The following is a 12,889-nucleotide window of genomic DNA, read 5'->3' as shown; positions in this document are numbered from 1 at the left end:
CACACGCATAGTGGTGCACTTCTTAACGAGGTGGCTCCATGAGAATAACTAGCTGGTTTCTCTCTCTCTCTCCGCTCTCTCTTCTGGAAATGGACCTCTCTCTCTTACATGGGTCTTCATCCACATTTTTACCCATTTTTACTCTTTTTTCCTTTTTTTTTCTTTTTTTTGTTACTCTTTTTTCCTTCTTCAATTGTTGTGATTGCAGACTTCTCCTATTCTGTCCCCTTATTTATTTCCCAACAAGTTTCATTAGTATCAGTAAACCCTTCAAAAGTCTCATTCTTCTCTTTTGCAGAGACCCAATGGAGGACAAATCCAACGGCACAGATCCACCCTCACCTGCCCAAACACCAACCAACGGCCTGGATACGAGATCTCCCAAGCTTCTCAAACAATCCCTCTCTCTAGAGGAACCCCACATAAGAGATTCATTTCCCATCCATAAACACAATGAAAGTAGGCCATTTCCATCCTCTCTTTGCCATGATCTCCTTTTTGAAGATATTTTTACAAAATTTCCAAAGAAATCTACCATTTCCTGGAGACCTCTGGAGATGGACCCAGGTGATATTTGGCCAACGACAGGGGGGTTTTTGGGAAGAGATTTAGTAGGAGAAGAAGAAATGGGCAATAAGAGGTGGTATGGAGGAGAGGTGCAAATGCGTCAGAAAACTATTGATGTCATTGTAAAGACGTATCGAGGGGGTTTTGAGGGGGAAATGGAAATGGAAATGGAATTATGGGCATCTACGGCCACTTTTCACAGGAATTTGATGAGTTTGATGGGTTTTTGCAAAGATCCTCCTTCTCTTGTCTTTGCTTATGATGGGCCTGGCACGTTGGATCAATTGCTGACACGTGAGTCCTTTCTTTGATTTTGTATTTTGTATTTTGCATTTGGTTTTGAATACATATTGTGGAAAGGCTGTGGTTTCTATAAGGTTTGCAACCTTAAACAACCCAAATAAGGCACACCTTAAAATTTTATTATAACATGTAATTTTGTTGTAAAAAATATTAGTATTATCTTAAAATCTATTTTCATACCTAATTAGAAAATTTTAAATATAGAAAACGGTTAAAATCAAGTAGATCTATAAATATATGAAAATCTTGAAAATGGATGGTCTAGATAATGTGTTGCAAGATACACTGTTTTCGGGACTCAAAAACTTTTTTTCTTCATATTCATGTATCTCGATGTCGAGATGATCGATTAGAAGGGATTTTCAATAGATTTTTTAGGTGCAATTGTGATTCTACATTTTAAGGTTGCGACCTTATATAAGCTTTTCCCGTACGGAAAAGTGTACCATGACCTATATAATCGTGATCATAATATGGTGGTCATAAGGGTCATTACCATCATTAGTCATCCTCATCATCAACATCATCGAAACTTTTTTTTTCCAACTATCTGGGGTGGGCTACACTAATCTTAGTCCTATGAAGACTTATAGCTTCATTGAGAGTATGACCTTTAATAGAGCAGAAAGACGGACCGTGATTCATCTAGCTGACTCCAATTAATTGAGAAAAGGCTATGATGATGATAATGACGTTAGTCATTTTGCTCTATCAATGGTCATACTTTAGTGAGGCCATAAATCCCCATATATTTTCTCACTACTTTCAACCATGTCATTTTTTGGTGATTGGTATTAGAATGTGAAATTATAATGAAATGGGTGGTGGTATCCTTTCCTCCATCACAGTCCAATCCATTGATGGATGATCATGTTCAATGGATGGATGAAGAGAGTTCTTGCACTTCTTGGACCCCTTATGACGAGTATCCATGTAAGATGGATCGCACGGTAATCTCTACTACACTAGAAATTAAGGGCGATGCAATTTTCCCTCTTAGAGTATACTATTCTAGAATCCTCATCAACAGTAAGAATCCGTGGTCATGAGGGTCATCGGCGTCTAATTCTTCATTAGGTGTAGTGTAGGGCCAGCCAAATTGTAATAAAACTCAAGATGGTGGGGCCGGCTCTGGCTACGTCACCATTCATAAATTTTCAGAGTCCCATGACCGTGGATTTTTTGTATGTTAATGGTGATTATAATGTAGTTGCATTTTTTTACATGTCAGGCTTATATAGGTTTTCAGAAGCCAGGCTTTGTGTCCTCGTCCCACCCATTCCTTCAAGTTCTCTTGTACATCAATTTTGAAGAGTATTTTTCCTTCATTTGCTAATAATGATTAACAATCAAATGAAGGTGCATCTCCAAACTTTGTCATGGATGCAATTTTAGTATCGAAAATTCTTAAAATGGTTCCAGAATATATTTTTCTCTCTAATTGTAAAATTTTAAACTAAAAAAATGGCTCAAATTACGTAGATATATGTAAAAGCATGAAAATCTTAAAAATGAAAGCTTAAGATAATGCATGGCAAGATGTACTGCTTTTAGGACTTGAAATCTCTTCGTTTCTCCATATCTATATATCTTGATGTAAGGATGATTAAATAGATATTTTTCTAACATCAAAACAACCTTTTTCGAAATATTTTAGAGCTGCAACTTAATTCCATATTTTAAGAAGTCAACCTTATATAATTTTTTTCATCATTAATATACAAAGTATGCCGAGAATTATTTAAATAGATCTAATTTATCAAATATTCAACTTTTGGGCATGCAATTATACTCTTATGGGAGCAATATTGTGTATGTGCTCCCTCAGTCAGAAAACCTACTTGGGAAGATTTTTTCAATTTGAAATTCTCGGGAACCACTTAAGAATCACTAGATCATTATTTTCAAAAGAAATAAATTGAATTTTGAGTTTTTTTGACGCTTAGATCTTGCCTTTTAAAAATTGGACGGTCTATGTTCAATCTTGGGACATTATTTTTTTAGTACATAGAAAGTTCAATTTAGTTTTTTTCTTTTTCCTTTTGACTGAGGTTAGTCTAGGGGCTGAAGAGGTACATCCCCGTTTGGTAGTCCTAAAATTACTTATATATTGGGTTTTCACCCAGGGGAATAAATGAACATGATACTCTCACAGGAGCATAAAATCTTTTGGTCTGATGTTTTATTCGTTAGTCTTTATATCAAAATTAGATAAAATATTAAATATTGAGAATATATATATATATATATATATATATATATATATATATATATATATATATATATAATTCATCATGCATTTTGATATAAAGACTTGAGTATTTCTACTTGACCAGACCCCAGAGGAAAATCCAGGATGTTATTGTGGTCGGAGAGGATGACAATCGCAATTGAAATTGGGCGGTGCATCAGATATTTGCATGAAGAGTGCACCGAAGGTCCACTTGTTCACGGGAATTTACAACCATGTAATATTTTTCTCTCACGTGATCTCAAACCCATGGTAATTATCAATTGATTTTTTCCAGTATGTTATATTTCCAATTTTTTTTTCCATCATGATTACCATTTGAGTTTTTTTCTAATTATTTGGAGTCGACAACATGAATCCTGGTCTACCATTCTATTCTATCAATAAGTATACCCTCATTTTTTGCTCTATCATTGAGGTCATTAAATCCCCATGAGTTTTCTCCATTTCTTTTTGTCTTTCATAACTTTTTTTATTTATATAAATGGGAGGTGAAAGCATATTTGCATAGGAAGGGCCCTTTTTCTATTGGGGGATTTAACACAGCCCACAAGATTCTATCAATATTGTAGGTTATACATGCAAATGAAGGACTCAGTGGATCATCCGCCTTGGATAAAAGAGTGGTATGATCTAGTGAGCCATGCTCGATGGATTTGGGGTGAGGTCAACTGGGCTAATTTGTATAGCAGACGTTTTCTTATTATAATCCCATCTATATTAGAAGAAAATGATGTTTCTCATCTGTCACTTTTTCATTGTCCAAATTACAATATTTATTTTTTATTTTTATTTTTCTAATGATCCCATGATCCAAATCCTGGAGGAGTTTTCCCTCTTCTTTATCTATGAACGAACCTCTTCCTCCCTCTTTCTCTCCCTCAACCTCTGTTGAAACCCCATTTCTACCTGTCACATCTTTACAGGTAGGTTAAAAGAAGCATGTTAAGTTCCTTTTATATGATGGGTTTATTAGAAAAAAAAAATGGATAAAAAGTTAGTCATTTGCACAACGAAAAAGATAAAAAAAGGGTTAAACTTTTTTATTTTTAACTTGACGGGGATCCATGGGCTATCCATGAACCTGAGGATTACAATTATAAAGAGAGAGTATCCGACTTTTCCCCTCATTGTTTTAACTCTCCATGAGGCTTCATTAAGAACAACACGTATCGCCTTGGCTATTTTCCAATGTTTTCTAACGTCCTTTTCTAACTTCACAGATTTCTAGTATCAAATATACAAGACAGCTGCAAAGAGAGAAGTCAGAATCAAGCCATGAAAGAACCCCCAAAAGCTTCAAAACAAGGTATTTTAGATCGTTTTTTTTATTTTGGGTAATTTAATGGAGAAAACAATCTCCCACTTGTTTTTTCAAATAGTTTAAGAGTAAGTTTCTTCTTAAATGGTTTAGGAGTTAATTTTTTTAAAGTGTTAATGGAAACGTATTAGTAGGAATAGAAACCAGAACATGGTGACTAAAGTAAAAGGGTGCTACCACCACCATGACCCAAGCCCTTTCCCATACTTCTTCGAATTGAATACTGGCAAAAGTTATGACATAATGACATTTGCATATTTTTATGATATGCGAACCAAAATTTGAGGTAATGAGTTTAGGGTTCTTTTGATAGAAGGGATCATGGGGGAACAGAAGACGATGAGGTCGCAGAGGAGCATCAACACATGACTCCCAAGTTGGACGTGTACTCCTTTGGGGTGCTGCTACTGAGATTGTTTTGCCGGGGATTTCAAGATGAAAGAGAACTCCTTCAATGGGTCAGCTCTCTCTCTCTCTTTCTGCTTCTTTTGGGTGGCACTCCTGCATTTTTTTGCTACAAATTTTGAATACATACACTCACTCTCTCAGTCTCTCTCCCTCTCTCTCTATGTGAATGTATGTACGCTTTTAGGTGGTACTCTTGCGGATTACCCGGATTCGGTGGTCACGTTCTCAAATTTGAAAAAACTTCACAAAAAATTATTAGAACATTAAAAAAAATAAGAAATTTATTCGTAATGAGTTTTTATATGTTTTCTATTATTTTGATAAAAATTGGAAAGTATGTTGGCCGTAAAATACTTACTTTTATACATTTTTCCTTCTTTGGATTTTTTTTAAAATACCACCTCTCATAAATTGATTTTTTCAAATTCCATTTTTCCCTACTTTTCTAACATTATTTAGATGTGTTATGTTTAATTTTACTTTAAATATAAATTTTCGTATTTTTTAGATTTTTGTATTTTTTTAATTTTTAAACATTTGTTGCTTAGCCTGCTCAACTCAGGCCGAGTGCCCGAACAGCCAGGTACCCGCCGGCCCAAGTCGGGCAATGCTGCGCTGCTCTAAAGTGTTATAGACTCTCTCTCTCTCTCTGAACATTCTCTCTTGAATTTTTGCAGGCACGTCCTCTATTAGCTCGGCATGCATTTCATGAACTGTTGGATGGGCGTCTCGAAGGTTGCGATACGTATGAATTGTATCGGGTGATGCTCACCGCTGCCGCTTGCATAAGCCTCCCACCACTCGGTCGCCCTACCATCACCCAAGTCGGTACTCCCATCACCATCCAATGTTTTTTTTTTTTTTTGTGGGTTGCTAGAGCTAAGATTTAACTGTCTTTTTATAAACAGAAAAAATTTATATAAAGTTACAATCTTAAATTACATAATTAAAGTGTACCTTAAAAAATTTATAGGAAAAGGTTGTTTTAATGTTGGAAGAACTTCTAATTGATCATTTCGACATCAAGATATGATATAAAAAGAAAAAAAAAATTTGGATCTCAAAAATAGTGTATTTGCAACGTACTATCTAGATCGTTAATTTTTAGATTTTCATGTATTTATAGATTTATTTGATTTGCACTATTTTCGAAGTTTAAAATTTTATAATTGAATATAAAAATATTAAATGAAGTTATCCTGACAACTTTTGACACGTTATGATAAAATTTGAAGGTACGCTTTCTTTTATTATTATTATTATTTTGTACTGACGTTAATAAATTTATTAATGGAAAGAGATTACAAAAGCGGAATTACACAAGTGCCGGCAAAAAGAAATGTACGCTAAGAAGACTTTGATTGTTTAAGGTTGCAACCTCATGCAAGCCACACACCAATCAAATACGATCCAATTTGTAGGGTTGAAATGCTATGTGGAAGAAAACAATGAGGGGACTAGGAAATTTTTTAATTAGACCAAACAAATTCCACTAAAACAAACAATGTACATATATGATCGTTCTATAATTAAAATCACATGTGTTGATTTACAATAGGAGGAGAATACTACAAAAAATTCACCACTTTTTTAGAAACCTTATACCAAATTCCCCATTAATCTTAATATGTTTGGACCCCCTGCCAATTTAGCCTTTAATAAGGATTATTGACTAAAATAGGACTTCCACATAAGTATAAGCCATAGTTAGCAAATCGGCGTTTTTTTGAAAAACGTTAAAAACGGCATTTTTTTTGAAAAGTTCGTAAAAAAAATGGCGTTTTTTTGAAAATGTTCGTCAAAAAACGCTTTTTTTTTATAATAAAGTTAAAAACGCATTTTTTTGGAGAACGAATAAAACGGGCTAAAAAAAACGTTCATTTTCTTGCTGATTTCACAGAAAAAAAATTCAAAAAAATTAAAAAAGCCATGTTTCTCTCTATAGAACCACAAGCTTTTGAAACATGCAACTTAAGAGAGAAAACCCCTATTTAACCACAATCTTTTTCCTGATTTTACAGAGAAAAACCCAAAAGAATGAAAAGGTCCATGTTTCTCTCTCTAGAACCTCTGTAAAAAAATGATCTTATTTTTTAACCTTTGGGAGAGGTACTTATGTGGTCGATTGATTCATGGAGCGTCTATGGATGCATATTATTTTCTTCTGAATTTTGATCCAAATGAGATAATAATTATAAAAAGCACGTTCATGAGGAGCAAGAAGCTTAGATGTTCTACGGCTCTATTTTCATAGGAGGGATGGGGAAGACGGTATTATTCACATAATTGTAAACACTGAGCTTCAATTGGCAGTTTAATTCCCTGTAATGTTTGTTTGCATTCATCAAATGCTACTAGCCCTTTTGGGTCTACTAGGTTTAATGGTTTATCAAGCACTTGTCAAAAAAAAGAAAAAATTGTCTTATTTTAAGAAAAAAAATTACATATTACAAGATAAAAAAAATGACCTCTTCCTTTTGTCTCTCTAAAATCAGCTTCATGATCTCTTCTTGCTTTTTCAATCTTGCCCTAGCTTAAAAAATACCCAAATCACTACAAGCATAGCATTGATTAGGTTTTTTTCTCTCTCTAAAATCTCTAAAATTAGGTCCACCATCTCTTCTTGCTTTTCCAAATCTTGTCCGAGTTGAAGATTTTTTTTTCTATATAAAACAGTGATCCCAAAATTTGCCTCATCTTGGTTAAGGTTTTTTTCTCACCCTCGATGCTGAGCAACGGAGATCAATGGTTTCCCTACCCAAGCCCAGTTTTAAGCTTCTTTGATACATTACATTGTATGGGAGGGCATGAGCTTTTTACATTACTCATTTCACATAAATGAGAACAACAAAAATTATATACTCTAAGGATCACAGTGTACTTGTACACGAAAACATTATTGGGATTATTGTTAAGCTACCATTCTATTTTATGTTATTGGGATTATTATTATTAGGCTACTATGGTGGAAAACTATAATACAAATTATACATATATTTATCTGATTTTTTGACTCCGAATTTTTTAGCTTGGTTTGATGTATTGCCGATATCTTTACATTAAGTATTTTTGACGATCCGTATTTTTTATCCAATTTTTTCTTTCGACTTTTTAAAATAAAAACGAATTTTTCCCGATTTTAAGGTAAGCCAATTTATTGAAAGTTCCCGACTTGCTAACTATGATCTAAGCCAAGTAATACTGAAGATTAGAATTTATTTTATTTTTTTGGAAAATTTACATGAATATCTTGTATATATTTTTAAGCCCCAATATTTTATATTTTATGGTGATGTTCCTTTCTTAAGAGCATATCTAGTATTTTAATTTTGTCTTTTTTTATACATCAGATTGGGCTCAAATTTTGGGTGTCCATTCTTTTAACGTAATGCACTTGTAAAAAAAATAAAATGGGTAATTTTAAAAAAATAAAATGACCAAATTGATACCTCTAAAATTTCTACATCTATTTTGATGCTTTTTATTTAATTATTTTCTATATTTTTTTGGGGATGCTTGATGACGAGAAGTATGAGCACAAATTTTGAGCCTAATTTGATATATACTCATAAAGTTAAAATACTAGATATGCTCTTAAAAAATGGAACATGAACATAAAATATAAAATATTACGAATATTCTTTAAATTCCAAAAAATACAGGGGATATTTATATAAAATTCCCTCCTTTTTTGGCTACCAATGAAAACTTCCCCACTCAATGGAGCGTGAAGGTCTAATTATAACCATGGTAATTGCAGGTGGTCTCAATGCTGGAAAGTAGGAATTCCTCCATCTTAACCCCATCTCCATCGTCCTCTTGTCAAAGTCCGGCGAAGGTCTAAAGTCTTCATTTTGGTTACAATGTTTTTGTAAAGCGAGGGATCAGAGTTGTCATTATACAATTGTCAATTGGAATTGTGTAATTCTTTTAATATTTGATTGAGCTAATAAAATCTCTTCCGGTGAATGTGGAAGGTGTATATTGTAATTTGTATATTTAGGAAGGGTAGATATAATATCTTGTATTTATAATAAGTCTAGGGTATAATTTGAGGTATAATTTAAGTGTCTATGATTTAGTTTCTATTATTATCATCTGGAATTTGTCTTTAAAAGACAATACTGTATATGTATATATATCAATTAATGGACACTGAGTCTCTTCAGAAAAACCTGATACTCTTCATATGGTATCGGATTTAGTTTCATCTTTATTGTCTCCATTCATTATCTAAGCTCGTACCTCAGATTAGAGCTCTCTGTTGAGTCGTGTTTCGACTCTATGATCTGTTTGATCGCCTTTGCCTTTTTGCATGTCTTCTGAATCCACTGTTTGTCATCAATTTTTGGTAAGCATCTCGAGCTCGTTTTCCGACTTCTTTTTAGTTTTTCCGGCCGTATGTAACATCTCCTCTTTCTGCCTCTCTCAGTCTGGCCCCGTAAAACCACTATTTCTATTTTCCATTGTTGCCTCTGTCGCGTGCGTAAAACCACTGTATTTGCTTTGCTTTTGGCCCTCACTTCCATCTGTATCTTATGTTTCCTCGGGTGACTCTCTCTTTCTCCTCTATTCTGTTTTGAGTCTCTCCATTTTAGTTCTTGAGAGAGCAGAGAAGTGGGGATGAGACTTTGAGAGAAATAAATGGTGCGGCTCTTTTTTGAATTTTTTTTGGGTTCATTCTCTTCTCTTTTCCTTTGTTTTTATGTGCTTGTCTTCTCACTTCAAACCATGCGAACCATTTTGTCTTCTTCTTCCTTGAATCACTTGAGTTTTTTTTTTTTTTTTTCCTTTATTCTTTTGATGTTCTGTCAGACCATCAAGTTGTTATGGACCATCAAGTTGTGACATACTGATTTTTTTTATCTTAAAGAAAAAAAAAACAAAGAAAGAAAAAAAAAAATGTGTTTTGTTCCTAAAGATCATCTTCAATCCGTCAGCTTTTTTTTTTTTTTTAATTCAGTCTGTTTTTTCTATTACTCGCACATGTTGTTTTGTCTATGAATTGTTGAATCCAACTCAGATCTATTGGATTTAGTGCTATCCAAAATCACCCACATAAGGAAATCTCATATTTGTGGGATTGATTAAGATTGATCCATATTACGTGGGATTGAGATATTCCCATATTATTTGGGATTGAAATTGATATTGATAAGTTTTTCTAAGGGAAATAGAAATCCAAAAGATTAAGACTTTTAGACAGATATATCTCTTGATCTTTTGAGATATATGTAATATCAATAAAAAGTTTCCTATTTAGTGTGGACTCCTAATCTTATATATATGGGATAAAAGTGCAGAGAATTTGTGTGTGCCCAATTTAGGTTACCATATAGGAATAGTAGTTCATCTAGAGAGAGAAGAAGACAGGGCCTCCTGTGCATAAGGTGCAAGGTTTCCTATTAGAGAGAAGAAAGCTGCATTTGGACAGAAACATTGTGATGGTGTCTCTTTTGGATTTCCGAAGATTGAGAGGCTTGTTTATTCGATAAAAGCAGCTCCCAATTGAGATTTTTGGTGTTTTTCTTTTTAGTTAGATAGAAAGTAAGTTTCTCGTTGCTCTCGCGTCTCTATCTGGCGTTGTTGATAATGATTGTCAGAAGTAAAGAGAAGGAAGGGAGAGTGGTTAAAAATAGAGTGGTTCAAAAATGTTTGCTCGACTTAAATATTTTGTCGAGGTTTGTTCCAAAATCTTTGATGTAACTTTCATTGATAAAGTGATTTTGTTTGCCGTGCCCGTGGATGTAGGCCTCTTGGATGAACCACGTAAATCTTTGTGTTCTTGTGATGTGTATTTTATGTTTTATTTTTCGAATTTTATTTGCCAAAAAACGTCAACCCTTCGGGTTTAGAACTTCTGCTCACAACAAGTGGTATCAGAGCACAACAAGATCCACACCAAATTCTGTTGGCACTTCCAAGTGTCATTCTATTCTCAGATGTCTCGACTGTTTTGTCTAGAATATTTGTCTAATTGATCGAGCCTACTCTAATATGGCCCTCAATTCCTAGACCATCTGTTCCTATCTGCCGCTGCTTTTTGTATTCGTTGATCAAGCAATCTGAGCATGACAACCATTTCATCTACTGATCATGCTATACACACACCTGAAGATCCAACTGCTTGTTTAAGGAATTAGTGTTCAACTCCAGCTGCTCTCTCTCATAGTATCTTGAGTTTGAGCGAGAGTGTGAAAGGAAAGTATATATTGTACATCCATGTTAATATGAAAGGTATATATTGTAATCTGTATATTTGGGAAGGGTAGATATAATATCTTGTATTTATGATAAGCCTAGGTATAGTTTAGGTGTCTATGATTTAGTTTCTATTATTGTCATATGGAATTTGTCTATAAAAGACAAGTCTGATATATTCAGATCAATTAATAGATATTGAGTCTCTTCGAAGAAATTTGAGACTCTTCACCTTGTAAACTGGTAAAACCCAAAATTTTTGCGTATAGAAGGACCATTATTTACTTTTTTTAATGGAAATTATTATTCCATGTTGCTTACCTTGAATAATTAGGAGTATTTTCTTTATTTGGCTTTGCCAACTTAAGTGAGGCTAAATCGTCAAAATATTCTACTTGTTCAAGGTACCATCATATACCCATATTATTGGCAACATTTAGGTCTTGCACAACATTTATGAGTACCTACATATACCCACATTCCTTATTATTTTACGTAATAACTGGAAAATCTTAAGAAACAAACATATTAGCAATATTTATGAATACCCACATGCACCAATATTATTTAGGTTGGGTCCGGCTTGGGTACTTTTTGGGTTCAAGTTTTGGACTAGAACCCGACCTTTCAGGTCCAAAATTTGGACTCATACCTAGACCCGAGTTCAGGTGTACTTGTCAGATCCTGGGTCTGGTCGGGTCCATTACCACCACTATCCATGCAATTGTTTCCTCCATTTATTCCCTTGAGTGAAACCAAATTATTGTAAGGACTAACTATTATGCCCCACAAGTTTGGGATGTGATCTCATTAACCTAAAGACTAACTAAAAGAAAAAAAAGAAAAAAAACAAATTAAAATACTTTGTATAGGCCTTAAAAAAATCGAAAATTGAATAGATGATCAATTTTGAATGGTTAGATCAAAGTATTTAATAACCCAAATTCCATTCATTGTCTTTAATAATCATCCAGTGATTCTCAATAGATCCCAAATTTCAAAATAAAAAATCCTCTTAAGTTGTTATTTCGCCTAAAGGAATAAGTGTACAGTATATGCTCCCTCCTGTGTGCCATAGCATAAGCTCTCTAGTTCATATTAGTAGAAGACATTTTTCCAACTAAATTGTGTTGGGCTTGAACAAATGGATTACACAAAGTGAATACATTTCCTTTATGCAAATTTTGTTGTCCTTTTGTTTGGTATTGGACCTTGGAATCTTGGCATGAATTTAGAGTTCAGATTGTTGATTCTATGTGATGAATTTATTAACTAAATGTCCGTAGGCATGTAGTTGGAGTTTAGCCGCCTCTTTCTTGCATGCACTAGTATTTCTATTAAATGGTGCCATGCAATTTGTCTGCAGAAAAGTATACAAAAAAAACTATTTACTTTTAATAGCAATCATTTTTGTTCATCATATTTCACATCAAGTGGTTGTGAGTGTGTTATTAATCTAACTCAAAGTTAAAAAAAAAATTCTCAAACCTTGTGACATATCCCAAACCATCAAATTTGAGATCTAGTGGCTAATAACAAATGTGAGCTCCTGGTAACAAAGATAAATGGTCTCATAGTATACAATCTCTTTGTTTGCATGCCATTTTTCTTCGATGTTGAGGTATGTAATTTACAATATGTTGCTCTATATTGGGTAGGGTTTAGGTGCATCTAGGGACACATTTTTACATGGTCTCATAGTATACAATCTCTTTGTTTGCATGCCATTTTTCTTCGATGTTGAGGTATGTAATTTACAATATGTTGCTCTATATTGGGTAGGGTTTAGGTGCATCTAGGGACGCATTTTTACAGGGAGTCCACCCTCCTAAAATCCA

At 33.8% G+C, this 12,889-nt stretch overlaps 1 protein-coding gene across 1 annotated transcript; it reads left to right on the top strand.

Moving 5' to 3' along the window:
• LOC110007019 (proline-rich receptor-like protein kinase PERK14) lies at positions 1-8,816 on the top strand. Its single transcript, XM_020665602.2, has 7 exons — positions 1-30; positions 299-861; positions 3,207-3,373; positions 4,345-4,430; positions 4,756-4,900; positions 5,528-5,674; positions 8,611-8,816. The coding sequence occupies exons 2-7, from the start codon at positions 306-308 to the stop codon at positions 8,692-8,694; spliced, it is 1,185 nt and encodes a 394-aa protein (XP_020521261.2). The 5' UTR covers positions 1-30; positions 299-305; the 3' UTR covers positions 8,695-8,816.
• Positions 8,817-12,889: the final 4,073 nt, after the last annotated feature.

Source organism: Amborella trichopoda, chromosome 2 (genome assembly GCF_054954075.1).
Source record: "Amborella trichopoda isolate Santa Cruz 75 chromosome 2, AtrichopodaSantaCruz75HAP2 v2.0, whole genome shotgun sequence".
Taxonomy (NCBI): domain Eukaryota; kingdom Viridiplantae; phylum Streptophyta; class Magnoliopsida; order Amborellales; family Amborellaceae; genus Amborella; species Amborella trichopoda.
This window is presented reverse-complemented; position numbering and strand designations above follow the sequence as displayed.

What these genes read in the sequence shown, in the direction of transcription:
- LOC110007019 (XM_020665602.2), top strand. Translation starts at nt 306, where the DNA reads ATGGAGGACAAATCCAACGGCACAGATCCACCCTCACCTGCCCAAACA. An exon ending in CCCAAAAGCTTCAAAACAAG is followed by an intron (nt 4,431 to 4,755) that starts GTATTTTAGATC and finishes TTCTTTTGATAG; the next exon opens with AAGGGATCATGGGGGAACAG. An exon ending in AAAGAGAACTCCTTCAATGG is followed by an intron (nt 4,901 to 5,527) that starts GTCAGCTCTCTC and finishes GAATTTTTGCAG; the next exon opens with GCACGTCCTCTATTAGCTCG.